Source organism: Aythya fuligula, chromosome 3, assembly GCF_009819795.1.
Source record: "Aythya fuligula isolate bAytFul2 chromosome 3, bAytFul2.pri, whole genome shotgun sequence".
Classification (NCBI taxonomy): Eukaryota; Metazoa; Chordata; class Aves; order Anseriformes; family Anatidae; genus Aythya; species Aythya fuligula.
This window is the reverse complement of record NC_045561.1, coordinates 76,871,183-76,892,337: the sequence shown is the minus strand read 5'-3', so window position 1 is coordinate 76,892,337 and position 21,155 is coordinate 76,871,183. Positions and strand designations below refer to the sequence as shown.

Here is a 21,155-nt window from a genome sequence, read left to right as displayed (position 1 = left end):
TTTTTTTTCTATTTTCCATATTCATCTATATATCCCTAATGAGAACAAAAATCTTTGGAGACAAACAGCAGATTAGGTCTGTAATCTAATACATACTTATTATCTTCTTAAGGTGGGGAGAATAAATACACCTTTGTGTCAGAGAGAAAGAAGCTATTTTGGAAAATTAAGAAATAGGTCTTTAATTTTAAAGCGATCATTACTTGGTACATCTGCTATTTATATTCATTGAAACTGTCAAAGAAGATTAGTTAGGATGAATACAATAACCATTAAAAAACTCAGAACAACAGATACATTCTTAGTTCTCTTCCCATTTGGATGTGTAGAACATTGTTCAGAACATTCTGATGGACTACAGTAGAAAAAAAAAAAAAAAAAAGTAGTTCCATCTTAATGCCACCTAGATACAAGGGTGTGCAAAAGTCTTGTCTGTGCTGCTGCAGTAGCTACCACACTTCAGAACAGGGAACAACACAGGGAAACTCTGGAAAGTCTGTTGATGAGTTTCACTATTCCAGCAGTCCTTAAGTGTTAGGAATCACTGCTCTTTCCCTCTGCCTCTTGACTTTCCAGCAAGGCTTTGGATGATGGTACTTCTCCACCTTCTGCTCCTTCATCTAGAAAAAATACAGAATCCAACGTTTATACTACACACACTCTCAGAGCTTTTTAATTGCAGCCAAATATTTGGGTTTACTGATCACCACTATTTAGATTGGCTCATTATTACCACACTCATGGGTGCTTTGGAAAAGAAGATTAACTCAAAAGACAAAGAACTTGCAAAGGCATCATCCAAAAGCAATTTCCTATTGATGCTCATTTCCCTGCTCCTTGCATCTGCTGATCAATGTGCACTTGGTTGTAAGAATCAGATTGGAGATAACTTTTCATTATTATTTTTTTTTCTGGTTTATTTCCAAAGTCAGGTTAGAAGATTGCATTCCTCTCAGCATTGCTTGGTTTCAGGTAGATAACATTACAATTTATGAACATGCCAGTTATCTGGCTGACCTTCCTTACCAAGAAATACCATGGAAAATTCATCCGGTTTTCACAAGATGAGGGGATGTGTGTGTATATATATATTTATTTATTTATTATTTTTTGTTTCCCTTGTATTCTGACTTGGAAGCTCATTCTTCCATACATTACAGTGGAATGATTACATGAGTAGTACAAGTAAAAGCGCCCCAGCATAAGTGATTTATGGTCAAGGTCATCATTAGGACAACAGAATTCAGCTCCAACTCTTTTGATGCTCGATTTCTGTCACTGAGAAATGAGAACTCCTCCTGCCTTGATTTCCTTGCAAAGTGTAATTATTTTCACACTATCTTCAAGTCCCACATGGCATTAACAATGGTAACAAAACAGTTTGTATACACAAATCCAAGACAGACCGTAGCTTTTGCAGGCAAGGAGGGATCTGCTCAGCAAATCTGGTTGTACCATCTTCTGAGTTCTATCCACTTTAATAATCATAATCTAAGGGGTACATTTTCAGCTATTTTCCCTGAAGACTTGCCGTTAAATATCACAAATAGACAAAAGAATTATATATCTTGGTCTCTACATACCACAACAATGCATCAGCTAAAGCTCTTGGCAGAAACTGCTTGATGTTCTCAGCCTGCTCAGTGGTTTGGAGGCTTTAGAGATTTACACTGGTAAATTAAGAAATGAGTTATTTGCCATCCTTCACTATTACATAGCACAGCACTGCTGTGGAAGGGGAGATAGAGCAATCTCCTCAATTGGCTGCTTCTATGTGGGCTTGGATGTCCAATACCAGTGGAGTCTTGCAAACAGGGTAGAGGAAAACATACTTTGCTCAAGGAAATCTAATCTCGTACTCAGCAGCATTTAGGCATGCAACAAGTGCTAAGCTGCTGAGTGCATCAAGTCAGTCATACATAGTCACCTAGAAAAAAAAATCAGCAAACAAGTTTTTTGCAGAATTTTCCCCTAAAGCAGATTACAGGTGGCCAGTGTGGCCTCTTTGCTCTCAGACTTCTTGCGGACTACTCTTTAACCTTTGGACCACCAGTGACAACAATCAATTGTTTAACGTGGTTCCACTACAGCCTCCTACCAGATCACCTTTGGGAACTATCAGCCCTCCAAAACTAACACATCACCAGAGGTAGTTAGGCTACAGATAGCCTTAATTTCAGAATTAGGCTCTGACAGAAGTAGCTGGTGCCAAAATCTCTCCCATCCGTGTCAATGAGAACATGAATTTGGTGCAACCTTCAGGGTACACAGCAATTTGTATCACACAGACAGGATCCTTGTGTATTCATAAAGAATACATGCATCTTATCTCAACCAGACAAATGGTATTAGCACATTCTGTTCCCGACCTTTCTCTCTGACAGCAAGTAACAGCATTTTAGAAGGAAAGGAAATGTATGATCCAAAGAGTGTTAGCTAAATTTGAAGCAAGATGGAGAGTCCTCCTCACCATTTCCCACAATCTTCACTGAATCTTTCACAGCAGAAAAAAATAGGGCATGCTTTATATAGCCACATGTTCCATCTTCACTTTTCTCATTTATCCAGCCTTTTTGCTCTGAGCTGGAAGTGGCTTTCATTTTGTTAATAGCTTATTTTTAAAGCCAGAGACAGGCAAAAGAGTTGCTTGTTAGAGCCCAAAATGTTTCCCAAGCAAACAATTTCCCAGTCATAGCATTTGAACTTACAAACAAACTTTCTCTCCATTGACGAGTTCCCCTCATTTTTCTTGCTGGCTGATTGGAAGTTTAACTGACAAGAAAATGAGGCTGTAATTCCCATTCGGTACTTGTAGAATTCCCAATTCCCAACCCCAAAAAGCACCCAAGCAGGGCCCACTCGTCACAGTGTGACTAACTGTGTCCTGTATTCACTTTTTATTATCATTACTGCAGAGTGCTGATAACAGCCGCTGCTCCTTCCGGGCATGCTCTGGTACAGCTATATGCCGACGACAAAAGCAAAGGATAATTCCGTGCTCTAAATTGTTCTCCAAATCCTGGCAGTCCTGGTCCTTGCATTTGTAAGAAAGCATTGGTACATTTTGCTAATACTAATGTAGCTGTGTCATTTCTTTTTCTTTATACATTGGATGAACACCAGAAGAGGATTATTCTGTCTAGAGTGCTTATTATATGTTGTGCTGTAACATTTCTTTTAACAAGGCATTCACTCTTTCATGTTTATTTTTAATCAGGGAAAAAAAAAAAAAAAGGATCAGAGAGAAATTTTCCATGTTTTAAAAAGTATATAATTTCCAACTACTAAGCTTTCCAGAGACCAAAATGAAACAAACATGAGGCATTTATCTACCACTGCTGTATGTTTTGAGCTTTGTTTAACATGGTTTTGTGCACGTCCCTCATGGTTCACTGCTCTAAACAATACAAAGGTTAGTTATACGTAATGTAGGAATGAATATTTCAGTGGATTGGACTAGCCAGTCCAAGAGCTTTACTTCCACAGCTTCTGACACTAATAACAACAGCAATTCCCATCTGCATCCCCTTTCATAAGGGAAACAGTTCCCTCTTGCTGGAACCTGCTCCGTGTTCACCACGTGCAACCTGTGCCAGGTGGAAGAGCTTTTTGAAATTAAAACAAACAAACAGACAAACAAACATCATATTTGAAAATTAAAGCATTAAACATTAAGTGCCTGTCTATACTTTGGAATGGATTTTCAGTGCTGAAGTCACACACAATTGGGGGAATCTTCGAGATTCCCCCAATTCTTCTCAGTACTGCCCTTCAGCCTAAATATATCTGACCATCTTTGTTGTTATCCCCCCCCCCCCCCCACCTTTTTTATGTCCACCCTCTCCCCTTTATAAGTCCTTATTCCCTTTTTCAAAGGTAATGCCTCTTTCCAGCAGATCCCATTCAGATCCTTATTTCTCTCTCCTTCCCACATTCAAAGCCAGGAGGTGGTGATCCAGTCCCTTCACATTCCTCCTGGAAGTGCTGTTTCTATCTGCCCACCAGCACCACCCTACCTACTGCCCACCCTACCTTCACCACCAGCAGTCCTTTGATGTGCCCAGGATGGGTTTGGATTACAGAACCCCAAAGACATGAGTATAAATGTAATGTTCAGAGCAAAAACAAATTGTAATCAAAGAACCCCCAACAACTTCATGGTGTTTTAGGAGGCTGTAAATTCAACACCCTGCAATTGCTTTAAGCAATATACAAGCAGGACATACATCCTGGAAATCCTTCCTGTAACCTGCTCAGATTCATGGGCCCTCCATTCCTCAGCACAGGCTCACTGTGCTGTCCCTGCACCATTGCAGCTGTTAGAATTGAGGCCACCAGCTGCAGTGGTGTTTGTAAGAGCTGCAAAAGTGACAGGAATGAGAAAGAAAAAATTATTCCAAATCAGGACCTAAAAAAGTAGGGGCTAGCCATGTTCAGAGACAACCTATAATTCTCTTTTCACAGGCATCAGAAATTAGGCTTTTCTTCAGTCCAGTCTGAGCAGTGAAAAGAATCTGACAATCTCTCTGAAAGTAAAAAGACAAACAAAACGAAACAGAACAAAAACAAAACTTCAAATGCAAAGCCAGCATCAATTAGACCCATGTTCATTAACAGAGCACTTACCAACCTAAAGAAAAGTGGCAAAACACAACACTGCTGTCAGACAGCAATGTCCAAAGCTTAGTAGCAGCAGTAAATCAGTGCAAACCCTACTCTTAATCTAAACGTCTGAGTTAGGATGACAGCTGTAATCAGATCAGCAGCACAGCTTACTGTCTTGTGCTACGTTATCTCAGTGCAGGAGGAGACCCTAATTTATAGCTGGTGTGGTGGTTTTCCGTTCTACCCAGCAATGTATTGTTTCTCCCTTTCTTCAGTGGAACTGGAATTCAGTTTCCAGCACCCTTCCACAACCTACTGCACAGAGAATCTGTGGGTGGATGTGGCAGACTCAGTCTGGGTTAAAATTAACTTGTCTTGTTAGGAGGTACAAGCGGTAACTGCTTTAGAAGGTTGAACTTAATCCTGAATGAAGACAGAGAGATTAGTATTGACATCAAAATTGCATGATGGCAGAATGCATAGAAATGCCTGCTTCTGGGATGTGCAGGCATTACCTTCTGAAACGGAGAGCTCGGCCAGTTTGTGTGGCAGGTCTGAAGTCCCAGCACCAGCAGGAGAGCCCAAGATATCTGGCAAGGCGTTCCGGCGGCCCGACCTTCCTGATGCTGCAAAATCTGTGACCAGAGGCTCCACATCAGTCATTGCTGACTCCTTTCCTCATAGCAACATCTGCTCAAAAACATGAGAAGAAAATAGCTACAGCCTGGTAAAACGAAACAAAACAATGATGAAATCAGTCTGCTTCTTCGGGATGGACACTAATCAAACATGCTGCTCAACAAAATCACAGCCACAGGCTTTGCCCCAGTGAGTCTGTTGTTAGTAAAGCCACATACCTCAATGTTGGGTGCTGACGCTGTATGTGCCTGTGCATTTCCTTATGTTGCCATTTGCACACCCGAGGAGCACAATGCACAGCTCTTGACCTACAGAAAACCTGCGAATAAAGTCAGCAACAGACCTTTCTGCCAGCCACTTGTATGCATTTTTATGACCTGAGCTCTCTTTATAAGTGGTTTTGACACACAGCCACTGGAAAGGGAACTGAAACTCTGTTTAGTCATACTGTCTCTGCGAAGCAGAACATACCTTCTTTATTAGGAATCTTGTTTGGACTATTATTTAGAATCTTGTTAGAACAAATTCCTTTCACAGAGGAGTAAATTATATAAAAAGAAGCCTCAAACAAACAAACAAACAAACAAACAAAAAAAACGCACAAAATTTCTTTATCCTGTAAATACCAAGCCACTTGCTTTCCTCTGCTCCTACAGAAATAACTTGTTTGCTTGGTTTAACCTTAGGTTGTGCATGTGACTTTTACCTAACAAATAACCAAAACCTGGACTGAATAAAGCCAACAGTGTTCTGTTCCCTCAAGCCTGTCTCAAAGCCAATTGAATTGAATGTGAAAACTCCTGCTGACCACAATGGGCTTTGGATCAGGAATAGATGCGTTTGCAGCATCACACCCCAGGGCACCAGCTTCTGTGAGAACACCTGGAGCAGAAGGTGATACTTAGCTGCCTGTCACACACAGGGATAGTGTGTGAAAGCTCCCATTATCGACTGTTTCATTAAGAATCACAGAAGGCTATCACACCAGAATTTTACACAATAATTTCCAGTAATTAACAGCGTAAATTATAATAATTGAACATGAACTGTTCAATTAAAAGCAATACTTGCTCTGTATGAGTGCGGTTCTGTGTGCAGTGCGAGAACAGGAATATTGTCTCTGTGTCACTGTGCTCAGCATGTGATGTGGAAAGGATACAGATGGGGTTGGAGACCCGCCTGATGGAAGAATATCAGGTTTTGATTGACAACTGCCTGTATGTAGAATGAGAGTTAGATAAGCAAAGTCTCATTTTTACTGTTCCTCATATAAGAAATGGAGAATCATAGTCACCACTCTAAAATTCTGCTAAGGTTGGGAAACAGTAGTGCTCTCACTTTGTGGATAGAAAAACCGAGGGAGATCTGTAGGCTGAACATTGCCTGTTCTGATGTGCAGGAAGGGAGGGGCAGAGCTTTGATTACTGATGCTGACCTTGTTTCCACCACAAAGAACATTTCCCTCTTCTCCCTCAAACTTCCTTCAGCTGTGTGACTCCAATTATGAAAATAAATATCCTTTTTTCATTATTTATTTATTTATTTATTTATTTTGTATCTCTGAATGCGTTGTAATAAAAGAAATGAATTCTCCTTGGCAAGAAATGAGGTTTAAGTAAAATCTGCAAGTCTGAAGGATGACTTGAACTGGTAAACAAACCACTTTCTTCCACCAAAGTCAGTGACTAACGGTTCTGACCCTGAGATTTGAAAGTTCTGTCTTGCATGAAAACAGCCAGGACAAGTCCAAATGAATCTTTCCCATAAGCAGCAAAAATATAAAAGTGATAAAAGACACTCAAGAATATGACTTTGAGAAAATATACAAGGTATGTGTATCACAATTCTGGTTTAGATATGGCAATATGGTGTGTTCATTAAAATGGGTGAGCTCAGCCCTGAACAAGAAATAACAAAATAAGGAGAATGAATCCAAATTTACAGAGAGTCTCATGGCTTTTTGTAGGTGTTCATATTTACCTGACTGTGGGTGTCCATTTTTCTCCAGCATATTTCTCCACATGCTCACCAGAGCAAGTAAGGACTGTAAGTTACACATCAGAACAGAAAATCCTCAGCATCTTCCTTTGCTTGGAAAAGGCATTAAGATTTGTTCCTGATGCCAAAATATCGGTGTGGCTGCAGTGCTGCCCATCTCACTTCGGCCACACAGTTGGTGGGCCAACACTGTTGTGAGGTGGCTGCTGTTCATCAAAAGATCTCCAGACTGACATGAGTTAAAACACCAGAGACTTTCTCAAACCTGCCTTGTCCATTTGTTTTTTCCTCTTTTCTCCCTTGCAATTACTTTGTAAATGGAGAAAATCCGCTCTACAACTACAGCAGTATCAAACCACCCTCTCCTGTAGCAAAGTTTCATCCTAGCCATCTTGGGCGCTTATGTCAAATCCCTCCCTTTTCTCTCCAGCCCCTTCTCCCTGATGTAATCTCCCGTCAGTGCATAATGCTAGGCAACCCAGGAAGATGATGAAGGGCAGTCTGCCATCCTTCCATGTACATGAATTTTGATTTATTTGATTTTAAAAGCATGAAGGGGCAAATCTTAGAACACTTGTTGGACAGGAAATCAGCCCATCATTATCTGTCAGGTGGGTGGGCATAATTGAAATGTAGCTATCTAAAAATACCAATACACTGTCCTTTGTGTAGCAGTTACCATTATGTTATTATCTTCATTTTTTTTTCTGTATTAAATCCTGGGTAACAGAGGCTGAGGAGAAGGCTGAGTTCAAAAGTTAAGGGCTACTTACTGAGCTAGCACACTTCTAAGTTTGGAGAGAAATGACTGAATACGGGACACTCTCTAAGTATATTTCAAAGATGAGACTACTCCAGCAGGCTTATAATTTACAATATGAATCAAAACTTAAGTCTACCTCCAAACATGGAACAGACCATATTTAAAATACCTTTCTATGGTACTGCAGCTAAATGGCATTTCTTTCTTTAATGTTCTAAGGATTTTGTTCAGTTTCATTCTGCTGCTCCCTTACAATAGTATTTTCTAAGTCCTACATCTAGGTATGGATGTAGAGCTCTTCTGTTCTTCATCTGTGTCTAGCTTTATTTTTTTCACCATTTCCATCAGGTACTATCTTCCTGAAGCTGGCATCCTCTCACACGTGTTATGTGTACCATTTTTCATGCTTTTTCACAGGGTAAATAATAATCACAGTGTGCACAGCATCAATTTTCCTAATTCCACTCCTCCCACCAGCAACATCTCCTTCAGCTTCACTGAGCTCATTTTGCTGTAGACTTATCCTAGATAAAGATATGTACATCTCACCAATGCCAGCACGCAGTCGTCTTTCTCAGCTTCCAAATTATTGTTGTCAAGTTCCTCCCATGTCACTGCTCACCAGGCTAATGGTATACAGTTTAAAGGAAGAGTGACAGATTGCTGGAGCAGAAGATTCCCTACTTCGCTGCCTCTCTCTTTTCCAAAGCAAAAACCAGGCAGCCCAGAAGCAGAAGGGACAGGGTGGGACATGAGTTGAGTGGGGAAAGTAGCTGTTTGCAGCAGGTCAACAGTAGGAAGGCAGATGGACTGCCAGAAGAACTCTCCTACTGAAACTAGGCACAAGGGCTTTGGCTGTCATTATAAATAAAAAGTAACACAACAAGTACTCCATCAGTATTTCATGGTACCAGATTAATTTTGCTGCTCATTCATGGGCCATGACACAGTGCTAAGGGATTTCAGGAGTATAAAGTTAATCTTCTTGGATAACCCTCTGAAATTCCTGCAGGACCACAAAGGACGCACAGCAAGACCTCTCTGGTGCACAAGGGGGAAGGAAGAAGTCTGCTTGTGCAAACTGGCTACCACCAAAAGTAAAGTTTGATTAATGTATGCATCAGATTTTCAAGTGAGTGTCTTCAGAGAAAAGGATGGCAGGCAAAAAAAAAACTTTTTTTTTTTTTTTTTTTTTTTTTTTTTTTCTAAGCAAGACAGCTAGTTTGTTAATCTTTGAATCTTCTTTTGTCAGCAGCATAGCCAGCTTCTCCGGGGAAAATGAGTCACAGATTTATTTAAATAAATGACAAAGGAAAAGAATAAATAAGTCTCCCAAAACAACTTGTATCGAGGATCAAGGCAAAAATGCTTTACAGCATGTAGCCGTAGCAGGTACCACAATCCACATTAAATGTCAGTGCTGTCTCTTGCTCACCTTATCTACTAAAAAGTAGATAAGTCACCACCATACACATTTGTGATAGTTCTTTTTTCTTCTCATCTTTTTACTGTCTTATACAAAGACAAAATACTGTTTTTGTTCTGCTTATAAGGACAAACTGTTCTTCAGGAAATGTCAAAATGTTCCTGACATCCATGTTGTTGCAACTCCACATAGGAAACCGAACAACCAAACGCATCACTTTTTGCCACTCAGACTCTTCTCTCCTTTTGAAAACTTTTCTCTTAGGCCTTTGTCTGCACTATTGAATTGAAAGGTACACTTCCCAAACACCTTTCCATTCGTTTTGAATGCTCATTAGTGAGAACAGACTGGAAAACATGAAATCCTCTTAGAAACACTTGAGAAATAGAATAGCCAAGTAATACTGCTAGAGCCAGATTGATTGATTTTGTGTCTTGATGGTCTCCTGCTGTAAGATAAATTTCAGCATCTTGTTTTATTTAAGAAGAACTTCAGTTTTTTTATTTTTTTGTTTTACTTTTAAGTAAGAGGAGTGTTCTTCAAGCACCTTTTTTACAAAATTCTGTAGGTTCAAAAGTGTTCAAGTAAGGAGAACAGAAAACTTATTGAATGCAGTACTTCCCACTGTGCAACTGAGATGAAAACCACATCTCCTTGCTACACACTTGCCATGCTTCCACATCCTCTTCTGCGGCTGTTGCACTCTTGTGGCTTTGCCTGCTCTTCCCAAAGACGACAGACTAGGAACATTGTGATACATGCTAATATAATCTTTACACTTTATCCTGAAGCAGTACAGGACCACAGAAAAGGAAAAAAAAAAAAAAGGAGCACTCATGATTTTAATGAAGACTGTCCAGAGATTATGATAATGACTAATAATAACCTAGACATTTGCATAACAATTTTTGTGAGGTCTCTGTTTGGTGTTTTTCCCCACCAATGAAATTTGCAACACACTTATTTGCCTAGTGGTGGGCAGCACACAAATATAAGCAAGCAGTCTTTAGGATTTCTATAGCATACACAGATGTCTTGACTGTTTTGGGCGTAGAATAAGAGACCACACATTTCTTAATAATTGGCATGGCAAAACAATATAGACAGAATAGACATATATAGACATATATAACAATATAGACAAAATACACAAAAGTTAAAAGTGAAGCACTCAGGAAAAGGAGTAAATTCTTTAGCTTTATTATTAGTATTATTATTTATTTAATTATTTTTATTATATCACTGAAGTTGAAACGAGTTTCTGTTATTTTTCATGGCAGAAAGATGATTTGGCTTTCCAGTACCTCCAGAGACGCTAACTAACAGGGAAATTAAATTATTTCCAGTCTCAGTGAATCTATAATGCAGAAGCATGTTTGGGTCTACAGACTTCCTACATCTTATGTCTCAGCCTGGGCTATTACAGCTCATACATGACATTCTTGACATGACGTCTGAAAGTTTGCTATGTTGTTTACATGTTTTCAATTTGGTTTCTTTGCAAAGTGAAAAAAGCTGGACACACATCTGTGTTCTCCTGCTCTGGATGTTACCTACTCTATCTTCATGTACCAGGGGCAATATCATTTCTGATAATCTGAAGCAATGGCATCCAGATGTTATTTTCAAAACTTGTTATCACTTAGTCTCAAAACAGTCAGGTTGAGATAGCAGGATCACACCATCCCTTCATTTCCTGCATTGGTCCTCTCAGAAGAAGCACTGAGTCAAAATCCAAGATCTTGCTTGCTATCTTGCTCCTGCTGTTCAGGTGCTCATCAGTTTGGGGTGCAGAATCTGAAAGGCTGGCCAAAACTGTAAGATAATGACAGGAGCTGACAATTTTTGCCCCTTGGTGACGTACAATTTCTAGATATATCTTGTCTGTGCTTTCATTAGAAATGGTTCAAGATGGGCAATTAACTTTGTTAAATATTAAGGACTACCACAATGATCTTCTGTCCAAATACAAAATATATTTTTTCTTAACTTCTGCTTTCTCTTGTACACAGTACCTGGATTTTCTGATCACTTCCACATAGCTTATGTTATAGGAAAGAGCAGAGAAAAAAGCTATGTAATGTATTAGTCATAATGCTTTTGTACTTATGGAGAACGTGCAGATGCTATGGTGAAGTTCACCTTCTGCAAACCTACACAGGGTAGAACAGGTTTATTGTGAGCTTTTAGACACTGAGTACACAGTGCTCTGATGTACAGAAAAACACATTACAAGAATAATAATAGCACTAAGTAATGGTACAAATTTCCCGTTGTGAAAGAAAATAAGGAAGAGGAGAAAGGGTCATGATACCGACAACCTAATCAGAAGTTATTTGCAGTAAGTAATAAATGAAGTGACATTAGCTGAAGGCAGTCAATACCAGGCAAGAGAGCAAGTCACTTTCCAAATGTCTCTGAGTGACCAAAAGCAATGACAGACACAAGTTATAGTCAAAAATACAGTTCAACAAGGAAAAAAGGCTGATGCATCAGCTATGCTGGGGAAAAAAAAAAAAAAAAGAAAAAAAAAAAAAAAGAAAAAAGAAAAGTCAAATGCATCCCCTACTATGAAATAAGAAATGAAGCTTGAAGCTCAGTGTGGGGAAGGGGAACAACCTTATTCCTCCTCTTATATTTTGGCCATTCATCCTCACAGTCTTCATTACCCATTGCAAAATGTATACATATCCCCTGTCATACACATATACTTTCTGATCTCTGCCACAGAGCCTCATATCCTTCCTGAAGATTTACACCTGGCCTGAAATCCTAGAGAAGTTTGTCCACCCACAGGCACATACTTTAGAAGTAAGTTAGGAATTACTTAGACATCAGATTTAACTACCTAAGTTTCCAGAGGCCCTGGTAACTAAGATTGCAGTTATGTTGTATTTTTCATGATTTTTCATATTGCCACAGGAACACAAGGAAGTGAGTATCTTTACTGTACCTCCTAGTCTTGTTACTATGGTCACATGTGCACCACACCTTTCCTCTGTCCTCTCCCATCAGCTTGTTCCTCAGACTTTGAACTACGAATTCTTTGAGGGAGAACCAAAGGAGCTTTTCCCTCTGCCTCCATAGCCATTACCCCAGAATCCCAGGAACATTTCCTGAAGCACACACAAATGAATAGCTGTGGAAGCCAGCATATGCATACATCAGTACTGCATTCTTTATGTGAATCAGGGAGTGATTTGGTCTCCGCTTGCTCTCTCTGTGGAAGAAAATTACTCCGACAAATCCACTTGAAGAGGCTCAGGCAGCAAACGACTTATGGTATGCTGTGGTCTGCCCGCATAATGCCCTCTGGTAAGGCAAGTAGTGCAGTGCAATATAAAAAGAACAGAGAGAAGATGAATTTATAATTCAGCAGATTATAGGATATATGGGAACAGGACAATCTTATGCACTAAACCAACACACATATATACCCAAATTTGGTTACTGAAGAAGGCCCAAGTCCCCTTCTGATCTTACAGGCACGAATGAGGAACGTTTCCAACTAGACCAGAGTGAATCAAGGGTAGTGATATTCACAGGGAGGTTGGTAGCAACACAGATCCTTGTGCAAGTGCTTACAAAAAGGAATAGTAAGGAATAGTCTCTTTCCTTGTGAAGAAAGAGAAGTTGACTTGTAGGAACATGTGGGCACAAATTGCTGAAAGACAGGAGCACAAGCATGGCAGAGAAGTAAGAGACTATAGGTGTGCTTGTACATCAGGAGAAAGAATGACTAACTGAGGTCTATCTGAGGTAAAGAAATTACCTGGCAAAAAGAGACAAGAAAGGGTAATTCTGAAAAATGACTGAGGAAGAGGGATGAAATCATGTAATGAGGAGTTTATTTGGATGGCAGGTAGGATGTAGGCAGGGAGGAAGAGAGGCATGGTAAAGCCTGGGGAGAAACCAGCCTTATTGGAGGATATATACATCCAGCAGAGACTATGGATTAGCAGCAAATTAGGTAGCAGTAAAACAGGCATGTATGTGCTTAAAAGTTTGTGTGTACAATTACCACAATAGGCCCACATACAGAAAACCTGAAGAGTCTGCACATGAGAGTTTAACACACTACTTTAACATGCCATAAGCTATGTCTTCTTAACTGAAGATTCAGTATTTGCAATGACCCCTGATGTTGTGGGGACTCCTCAAAACAAGTAGCTACAATGCGAGCTTCTGCACACCAGCTCCCTACCAGGGCAAAAAGTCCCTGTCTGCTTCACATTCAGACTTCCCCAGGACTCTCGGAGGCAGAAGTGGGTTTGGTGAAAGAGCTACCTTGCTGTCATGAAACTCAGTGCTTCTCTCCAGCTAGGTAGTAGGTGGTAACAGCCTACAGCAAGACACCTGGTTAAAAGGCTTTGAAGTCCCTAAGCATTCAAAACATGGGTCTATTTCACTGAAAAAGCAAGGAAAGCTCTCAGAAGCATTTTACTGTTTCGTTTATGCCAATGACAGATGACTTTTGTTTTATTATCTTTGTCATGGCTAGGTAACATTCCATAATTATACTGAAAAACATAATCATATCTTATTTGTATGATTCTTCCTCCTTCAAACTTACAAGCTATATCTTTTAGCTTTTTGATAAACAACAAAGATTTGAAGTACTGATTTGATTGGTTTATGAGCACTTTTAAAAGATCAGTGTAAGGCTACATTTTGTCCTTGTTTACTGTCATGAAACTCAGGCAAATTCCAATAAACAGATAGGTATACATTGTGTAAAAGATGTAGGCAGTGCTCATATGGGCAATGCTAGACCCAACCTCAGATGGGTCTGAATCACACCTGGAGAACTCTGTGTCCTACATGTGGGCTTCTTCCCTGTTCAGGTTCAGTAGCACCTCACTGACATGGAAATTCTTGTGTTTAGCCAGTTTTGCACCGCACACCTTCATACTTCCTTGCCTGAACACAGGAGAGCATCATTTTCTTGTGATGCTGTGGTTCTGTTGGACACTTTGAAAGAGCTGAAGTGTAACCAAATCCAAGCACCCACTCTTCTCTGACTGAAGTAAAACTTGCCTATTTCAATTTTTCATTTCTGTATTCTGGCTTCATTGTGCCAAGCACACAGAAAGAGAAGTCACTATTTCGATACCAAGAATTACTCACAGCAGTCTGTTTAAGGAAGGAAAAAATAAAATATATACATATATATATATATATAAAGGAAAGAAAATAAAAATAAATAAATAAATAAAAAAGAAAATCCTGAAGAGAAATTAACCATTTCATTGCTAATTACTCATACGGGTCTGAATACTACATTTAAAGCAAAGTCAGCTTAACCTTCAGCTCTTAATTGGGCAATCAAAGTACTGCTAAAGTACCAGAAGCTAATTTTATTTTCTTTACAGCTGCAACAAAGCCTGCTTGTCGTTGTCATTAGGGTATTTCTAAATCTAGCATTTTTCAAGTTTTTATTATTTGTCTAGTTTCTTTAAGAACCAAATCAAAGGCAAAGCTGTTGACAACTTCAAATAATTCACTAGTGCTTATTGTTGGTGCTAGCACCTATTCCACTGTGTTCACAAAGAGCAAATATCAGTCTGATAGCTGCTCAGATGTTTGAGTGAAGTGTTGGGGTGATGGCTACAAGACTAGGTTCTCAGGGTTTCTACTGACTCAAGTTCTTTGCTTTCACCATGAAGCTCCGCATAACTATTTTCCCCCATAATTTATTCTTACTCTCGCTTCAGTTACTTCTTCTACCCACAAATGGCCTGGGTTACCTGAAATATTCTATTTCACTCACAAATGCTGCTGGAAATCCAAACCAGAATAATTCTTTTAGCTTTCTTTAGTGGACAGGATTTTGGAAAGCAAAATGTTTTTGCTCAACTTCATAAATGTTTATTTAGGTAGTGAAATATTTTTTTATTAACTCAGTTCAAGGGTAGTAAAAGGTCCTTGATGTTGCAAATATAAGTGAGCTATTGTAGGATAATTCTATAAAGCCATCCTAGCTTGAAGGAGAGCTGTTATATCCAAAAGATTTTGCAAAGACATTTTCCTAATTAATAAAATATATTTTCTGTCCCTGTAAACTTTTTCGCAACCACATCCTTAGGCCAACACAGGTGCTGGAAAGCTCTACCAAATCACTTTGGTTCAGCCTGCCTTCGGAGGAAGATCACAGAATCACCTCCAAGATCACCAAGTCCAACCTGTGACCTAACACTAACAAGTCCTCCACTAAACCATATCACAAAGCTCTACATCTAAATGTCTTTTAAAGACCTCCAGGGATGGTGACTCAATCACTTCCCCGGGCAGCCCATTCCAATGCCTAACAACCCTTTCAGTAAAGAAGTTCTTCCTAATATCCAACCTAAACCTACTCTGGCGCAACTTTAGCCCCTTCCCCCTTGTCCTGTCACCAGGCACATGGGAGAATAGACCTCGTTACAGCTTCCTTTAAGGTACCTATAGAGAGCAACGAGCTCTCGCCTGAGCCTCCTTTTCTCCAGACTAAACAAGCCCAGCTCCCTCAGCTGCTCCTCATAAGACTTGTTCTCCAGACCCCTCACCAGCTTCGTTGCCCTCCTCTGGACTCACTTGAGCACCTCGATGTCCTTCTTGTAGTGAGGGGCCCAAAACTGAACACAGTACTTGAGGTGCAGCCTCACCAGAGCTGAGTACAGGGGGACAATCACTTCCCTAGCCCTGCTGGCCACACTGTTTCTTATGCAAGCCAGGATGCTGTTGGCCTTCTTGGCTACCTGAGCACACTGCTGGCTCATATTCAGCTGACTATCCACCAATACTCCCAGGCCCTTCTCCGCCAGGCAGCTCTCCAATCACTCATCTCCCAACCTGTAGTGTTGCTTGGGGTTGTTGTGCCACAGGTGCAGGACCTGGCACTTGGCCTTGTTGAACTTCATACAGCTGGCCTCAGCCCATCGGTCCAGCCTATGCAGATCCTCCTGCAGAGCCTTCCTACCCTCAAGCAGATCGACACACGCACCTAACTTGGTGTCATCTGCAAACTTACTGAGGCTGCACTCGATGCCCTCATCCAGATCATCGATAAAGATATTAAAGAGGACCGGCCCCAGTACCAAGCCCTGGGGAACGCCACTAGTGACCGGCGTCCAACTGGATTTGACTCCATTCACCACAACTCTTTGGGCCTGGCTATCCAGCCAGTTTTTAACCCATGAACCAATACATGTTGCTGTGCTTTTCACAGGAATCTGATGACTTCTAAGGAAGCCCCAGAAGAAAGAAACTGCTTGATATGTGAATTCTAATACAGAGAGAACAGAGCTCACCCTGGGCTGCAAGTGACCCTGGTGCACTGAAGCACCCCTTAATGAGTTATTGAAGTCTCTTACTGCTGTGCTTGACATCTCAGTGACTTTAACATTCACCAAAAAAAAAAAAAAAAAAAAAAAAAAATCAATAGGACATAAGTTTGCAGTTTGAGAGTTTGTGTTGAACTGCTTTTCTTCACCCTCTTCTAAAATTGTATTTTAAATCTGGATCATCAGTTCCACTTCTTTCCCCTGCTCTGTATGTTGCATTCAATCTCTATTTATGACTTAGCACATATTTTACTTCATATATAATATTTCTTCAATATCAAATGAATAATTTATCATTTTAATTTCACTTTTTGACACACATCATGTTTATTCTAATATAATTCTAATCAGTCATGTATCCTCTACAGCATACCTGTTCAGTCTTGGTAGCAATCCTGTTTACTTATTTTAGTGAAATTTCTGATAGAAAAAATCTGCCTCATTCTATGGTAACTCACCAAGAAAATAGACTGAGATTTGAGAAATGTGTCTGCCTTTAGCCTTATAATTAAGTTAAACAATGACCCTGATTCATGAGACTTCCTAATTTTATTTACAGAATATTTTAATGTGCTGATAAAAAAAAAAAAAATCAATTATAATTCACTGAAATATATACCCTGATAGTATAAATTTACATTTTGATCCTGCAGTTAGTTATGCACGTGCTTAACTTTATCTAACTGGAAGTCTTCTGCTCTTTTCATTCAAATTTGACAGTACAAAAAGGGGAATGAACTAGGAATATGCTCCGTAACCTTCAGGAATGGATCACAGGGTCGGATTTGTCCATCTCAGACTGGGAGACAGCAGTCTTCTCCAGTGGATCAGACACCTAAACATTATCTAAACCTCCACAGAAAGGCTAGTATGGTGGCACAGATAATTGAGAACATCTTGTCCCTAAATTTTCTGGGAACGAGCCAGGTACAGCCTGCTCCCATTGAACAACACTGCTGAAATTGAATTTCAAATAAATGAAGAAAATACCCCTGAACCAACAATCTCTTGAGGACTAAAGGTGGAAACAAGTAAGGTATACGATTAGCCACAGTACACACTAAAACATTTTTCTTTGCAATTTATTTGAGATTAATTTTTTGCTCAGGTGAAGGGTTTTATCTGCAGCACTCTACTTGCTCCTACCTCCCTATATTTAGATGACTCTTTTTTTTTTTTTTTTTTTTTCCTTTGCATTTTTCCTGAAAGGATATGACTGATCACAGCGATTTATAAACTCCCTGACTTTCATGCTATTTCAGAGTGTCTCTTTTCCATTAGAGAATAGGCCTAATAGGTGAAATTCATACTAGTTATAAGGCTAAACAAGTCAGTGGAATTACACCTGGGATTCATTTGGTTTAATTTCTTTAGCCTTTCAATATACTTCCATTTTATGAAAGCATGAATCATCTCTATTACCCTCCAATGCCCTTGCTCTAGGACATTAAACAGCCTTACTATCTTAGAGCTTCGCAGTCATAGAGTAGCTCAAGAAAATAGACATATTTCAATCAAACTTCCAGTAAAATATACTAAGGAGAAGGTTTTATGGTCTGCCTGAGCTTATTCAGTAATTGAGGAGAATTATTGTCCCTTAAAAAAAAAAAAAAAAAAAAAAAAAAAAAAAAAAAAAAAGTAAACTCTTAAAACCAGATCTCTACCTCCAAAGATTATTGCCTGTTGTTCAGGAACAAACACCAAACAGCCATTTCTACGGTATGTACTGAGCCAGTCAGATAATTTCCACATGGTTGAATTAATGTGTTTTAAATTAATTCAATTAAAATTACCTATAATTAAGACAGGTGGCTTTCAAAGAGTCATTTCCATTTTGGTAAATGATCCTTCAGTAAACATGCCCTTCCACCAAAACACCTGGATAAAATGCTTTAAATAAGAACCAAGAAAAACAAAACAAAACAAAACCCACCTATTTTTATATCCCAAATGATAACAAGGCTATGCAAACAACCAGTACAAATGGGACGTCTTAAAAGATGAGAGGGGAGAAAGTAAAAAAAAAAAAAAAAAAAGTGCTTTTATAAATGACATGAATCAAACGTGGCTAGATCCTTCAGCTATTTTTAGCTGGAACATAACCGAGAACAGAACTTTTGTTTAACTTTCTTAATGTACGTGGGCCACTGATGCATAAGGGAAAGTCTTGCTCTTATCTGTCATACAAATAACTTTAGTTTGCAGGCCTGCATACCTATTTATCTGGATCTTTTGGTTATAAAAATTTAACAGTCAGCTTTTTCCCTTGTTTTTATTGTTATCAATTTAACATTTTTTGTCTGCTGTATTCTGAGTGAGAGATGGGCTTAATTTTGACATATCGGACCAGAGCTTTTCTCCCACAAGCCATAGCAAAATTAACAAGCAAGGCCAGTCTGAGCAAGTGTTTCACTCTTCAGAGCAGAATTGGGTGGGATTTCCTACTGAGATGGAGGCAGCTCACCACAGACACTGCGCTTGCCGTTTGACTCGCTAGCTGAAGGTGCTCTGATGCTACAGAATGACTGCCTGAAAGAAACACTTTCAAGGTGGCTACAGATTGCTTGTCTGTGCTGACATTTAGTAGCCTTAACATTTTATGTTAAACTGGAATTACCACCCTTGTGAGCTACTTGGAAGCTTTTGCATCCTCCACACAGCTGGCTGAAGTGCATACCTGTGTAACGTGTTGTGTGAGATCGGGAACTGCTGAATGCTCTCAAACAAAATTTTCCCATCTGCTAAGCTAATGACATCTTCTAAAATTTCTATGAGCTCTGAACATTTCCTTTTTTAGCTTTGCAAGCATGATCATATTACAGCCTGACACCCAACAGTATAAACTAATCTTTTTTTTTCTTTTTTTTTTTTTCTTTTTTTTTTTTTTAATGCAAATCCCTCAGAAGAGGATTGTTCCCCATTTTGTCTTATTAAGCAGACAGGGAAAGAGGAAAACAGATAGGCACAATCACCAAGCAAAACTTCTGTTTCTAGACAGATTGAAACCAACACAAAGGCACTTTTGGAAGACACGTTCTACAAAGATGCATCTTTCCCAGAAACACACAGACCTAATTGCATTGCCTCACAGGAACTCCAAGGGAGTTTTGTTTGCAGAAGTATGGAGTTGAGCTTTTCAAAACAACCCCCTAGAAATTATAACTGTGTTAGTATAACTGGTGTTCTGTTTAACGTTGTTCTAGCACTCCAAACATTTACTTCTTGTTTTACATACTTCTGCATTTACTTTGTGTTAAGACCTTATCTGAGAAGTCAAAAATATGAAGGATGCTTGCCTTGTTTTCCCATTGAACATACATCCTTAGAGATGGTGGATTTTGTTTTTCTAGATTCCAGTCAGCACTGGAGATGAGTAGAAACCTACACTTCCCTCCTGGAGTCCTATGTGAATCTGGGTAGAGAACTGTAGATGGTGGCATTTCAGGCAACTGGCTTTTCCCCACTTGTTCTTGAAGAGGCTACAAAAGGCTACAGGGGCCATGGGAGACATTTTTCTCTGAGCTTCTTTGCCACATTTTATGTCTCAGTTTAGAATAAGCAGTTGCAAAGTTTATTTTATTCATGAGTTTGAGTTTTTCCTCAAACCTTCCCCCTGTCCCCTTTTAAGAAATAATTCTGTATTTTATTGGATGCAGACAAAGAGTCATGACCCTTCCACAGATCTGCATGCTGCACTTATTCTGAAATCACAGGTCACATTCTGTTCCTTATAGCGTCGACCAAACCAGTACAGATTTGTTCAACACAACAAAGGTTTAGGAGAGAGTTGATAGAAATCTCTTCAAATATCCCTCCAAGAAGTCTTGTTCATTCATTCATACTGAGGAAAAAAATAAAATAAAATGGATTTGTTGTAACACCCATCCCAAACTGTAAAGAGTCCATCAAATTCATGAAGACTGTGTGGAGACCCAATAGGCCAGGTCCAAGCCCACACATTGCTTTGTGTTCAGAGCTGTTCATGGCCAGTGCTCCCTCTGTCACAGAGAGCTCCAAAAGCCTTGCAGTGATACAAGTGTCTCTACAGGACAGGCCTGACAGCCTCCATCTGGAGGGCCACATGGGCAGTGGCTCTCCCCCATTTCACTTCATGAAACACTCTTCCTCTCTGAAGGAGGAAGAACTGCTTCCACAGAAAAATTGTGGGTACCGTACTTCTGTACTGCTCAGCCAAGAACTCTGTAAGGCACTGACAGGCATGGCCAAAGAACAAAATCTGAATATAAATCTAGAAGTGATTTATTTATTTTATTTTATTTATTTATTTATTTATTTTTAATCTAACCACATTCATATACTAAAGAAGATTCTTACTCTGCTGTTTCAATGGAGGGGATAGAAAGACTAAAAAGACCTTCTTGATCACATGTATGTAAAACCC

At 39.5% G+C, this 21,155-nt stretch overlaps 1 protein-coding gene across 1 annotated transcript in view; it reads right to left on the bottom strand.

The window, feature by feature from the left end:
* Positions 1 to 391: 391 nt before the first annotated feature.
* The window catches only part of PKIB (cAMP-dependent protein kinase inhibitor beta), a 55,087-nt gene continuing 34,323 nt past the window's right edge, over positions 392 to 21,155 (bottom strand). Inside the window, exons 2-3 of the mRNA XM_032185032.1 lie at positions 5,121 to 5,295; positions 392 to 620 (exon numbers count right to left, since the gene is read on the bottom strand). Of these exons, the coding sequence (XP_032040923.1) occupies positions 535 to 620; positions 5,121 to 5,268 (234 nt within the window). The 5' untranslated portion in view covers positions 5,269 to 5,295 and the 3' untranslated portion in view covers positions 392 to 534. The remainder of the gene's footprint in view (positions 621 to 5,120; positions 5,296 to 21,155) is intronic.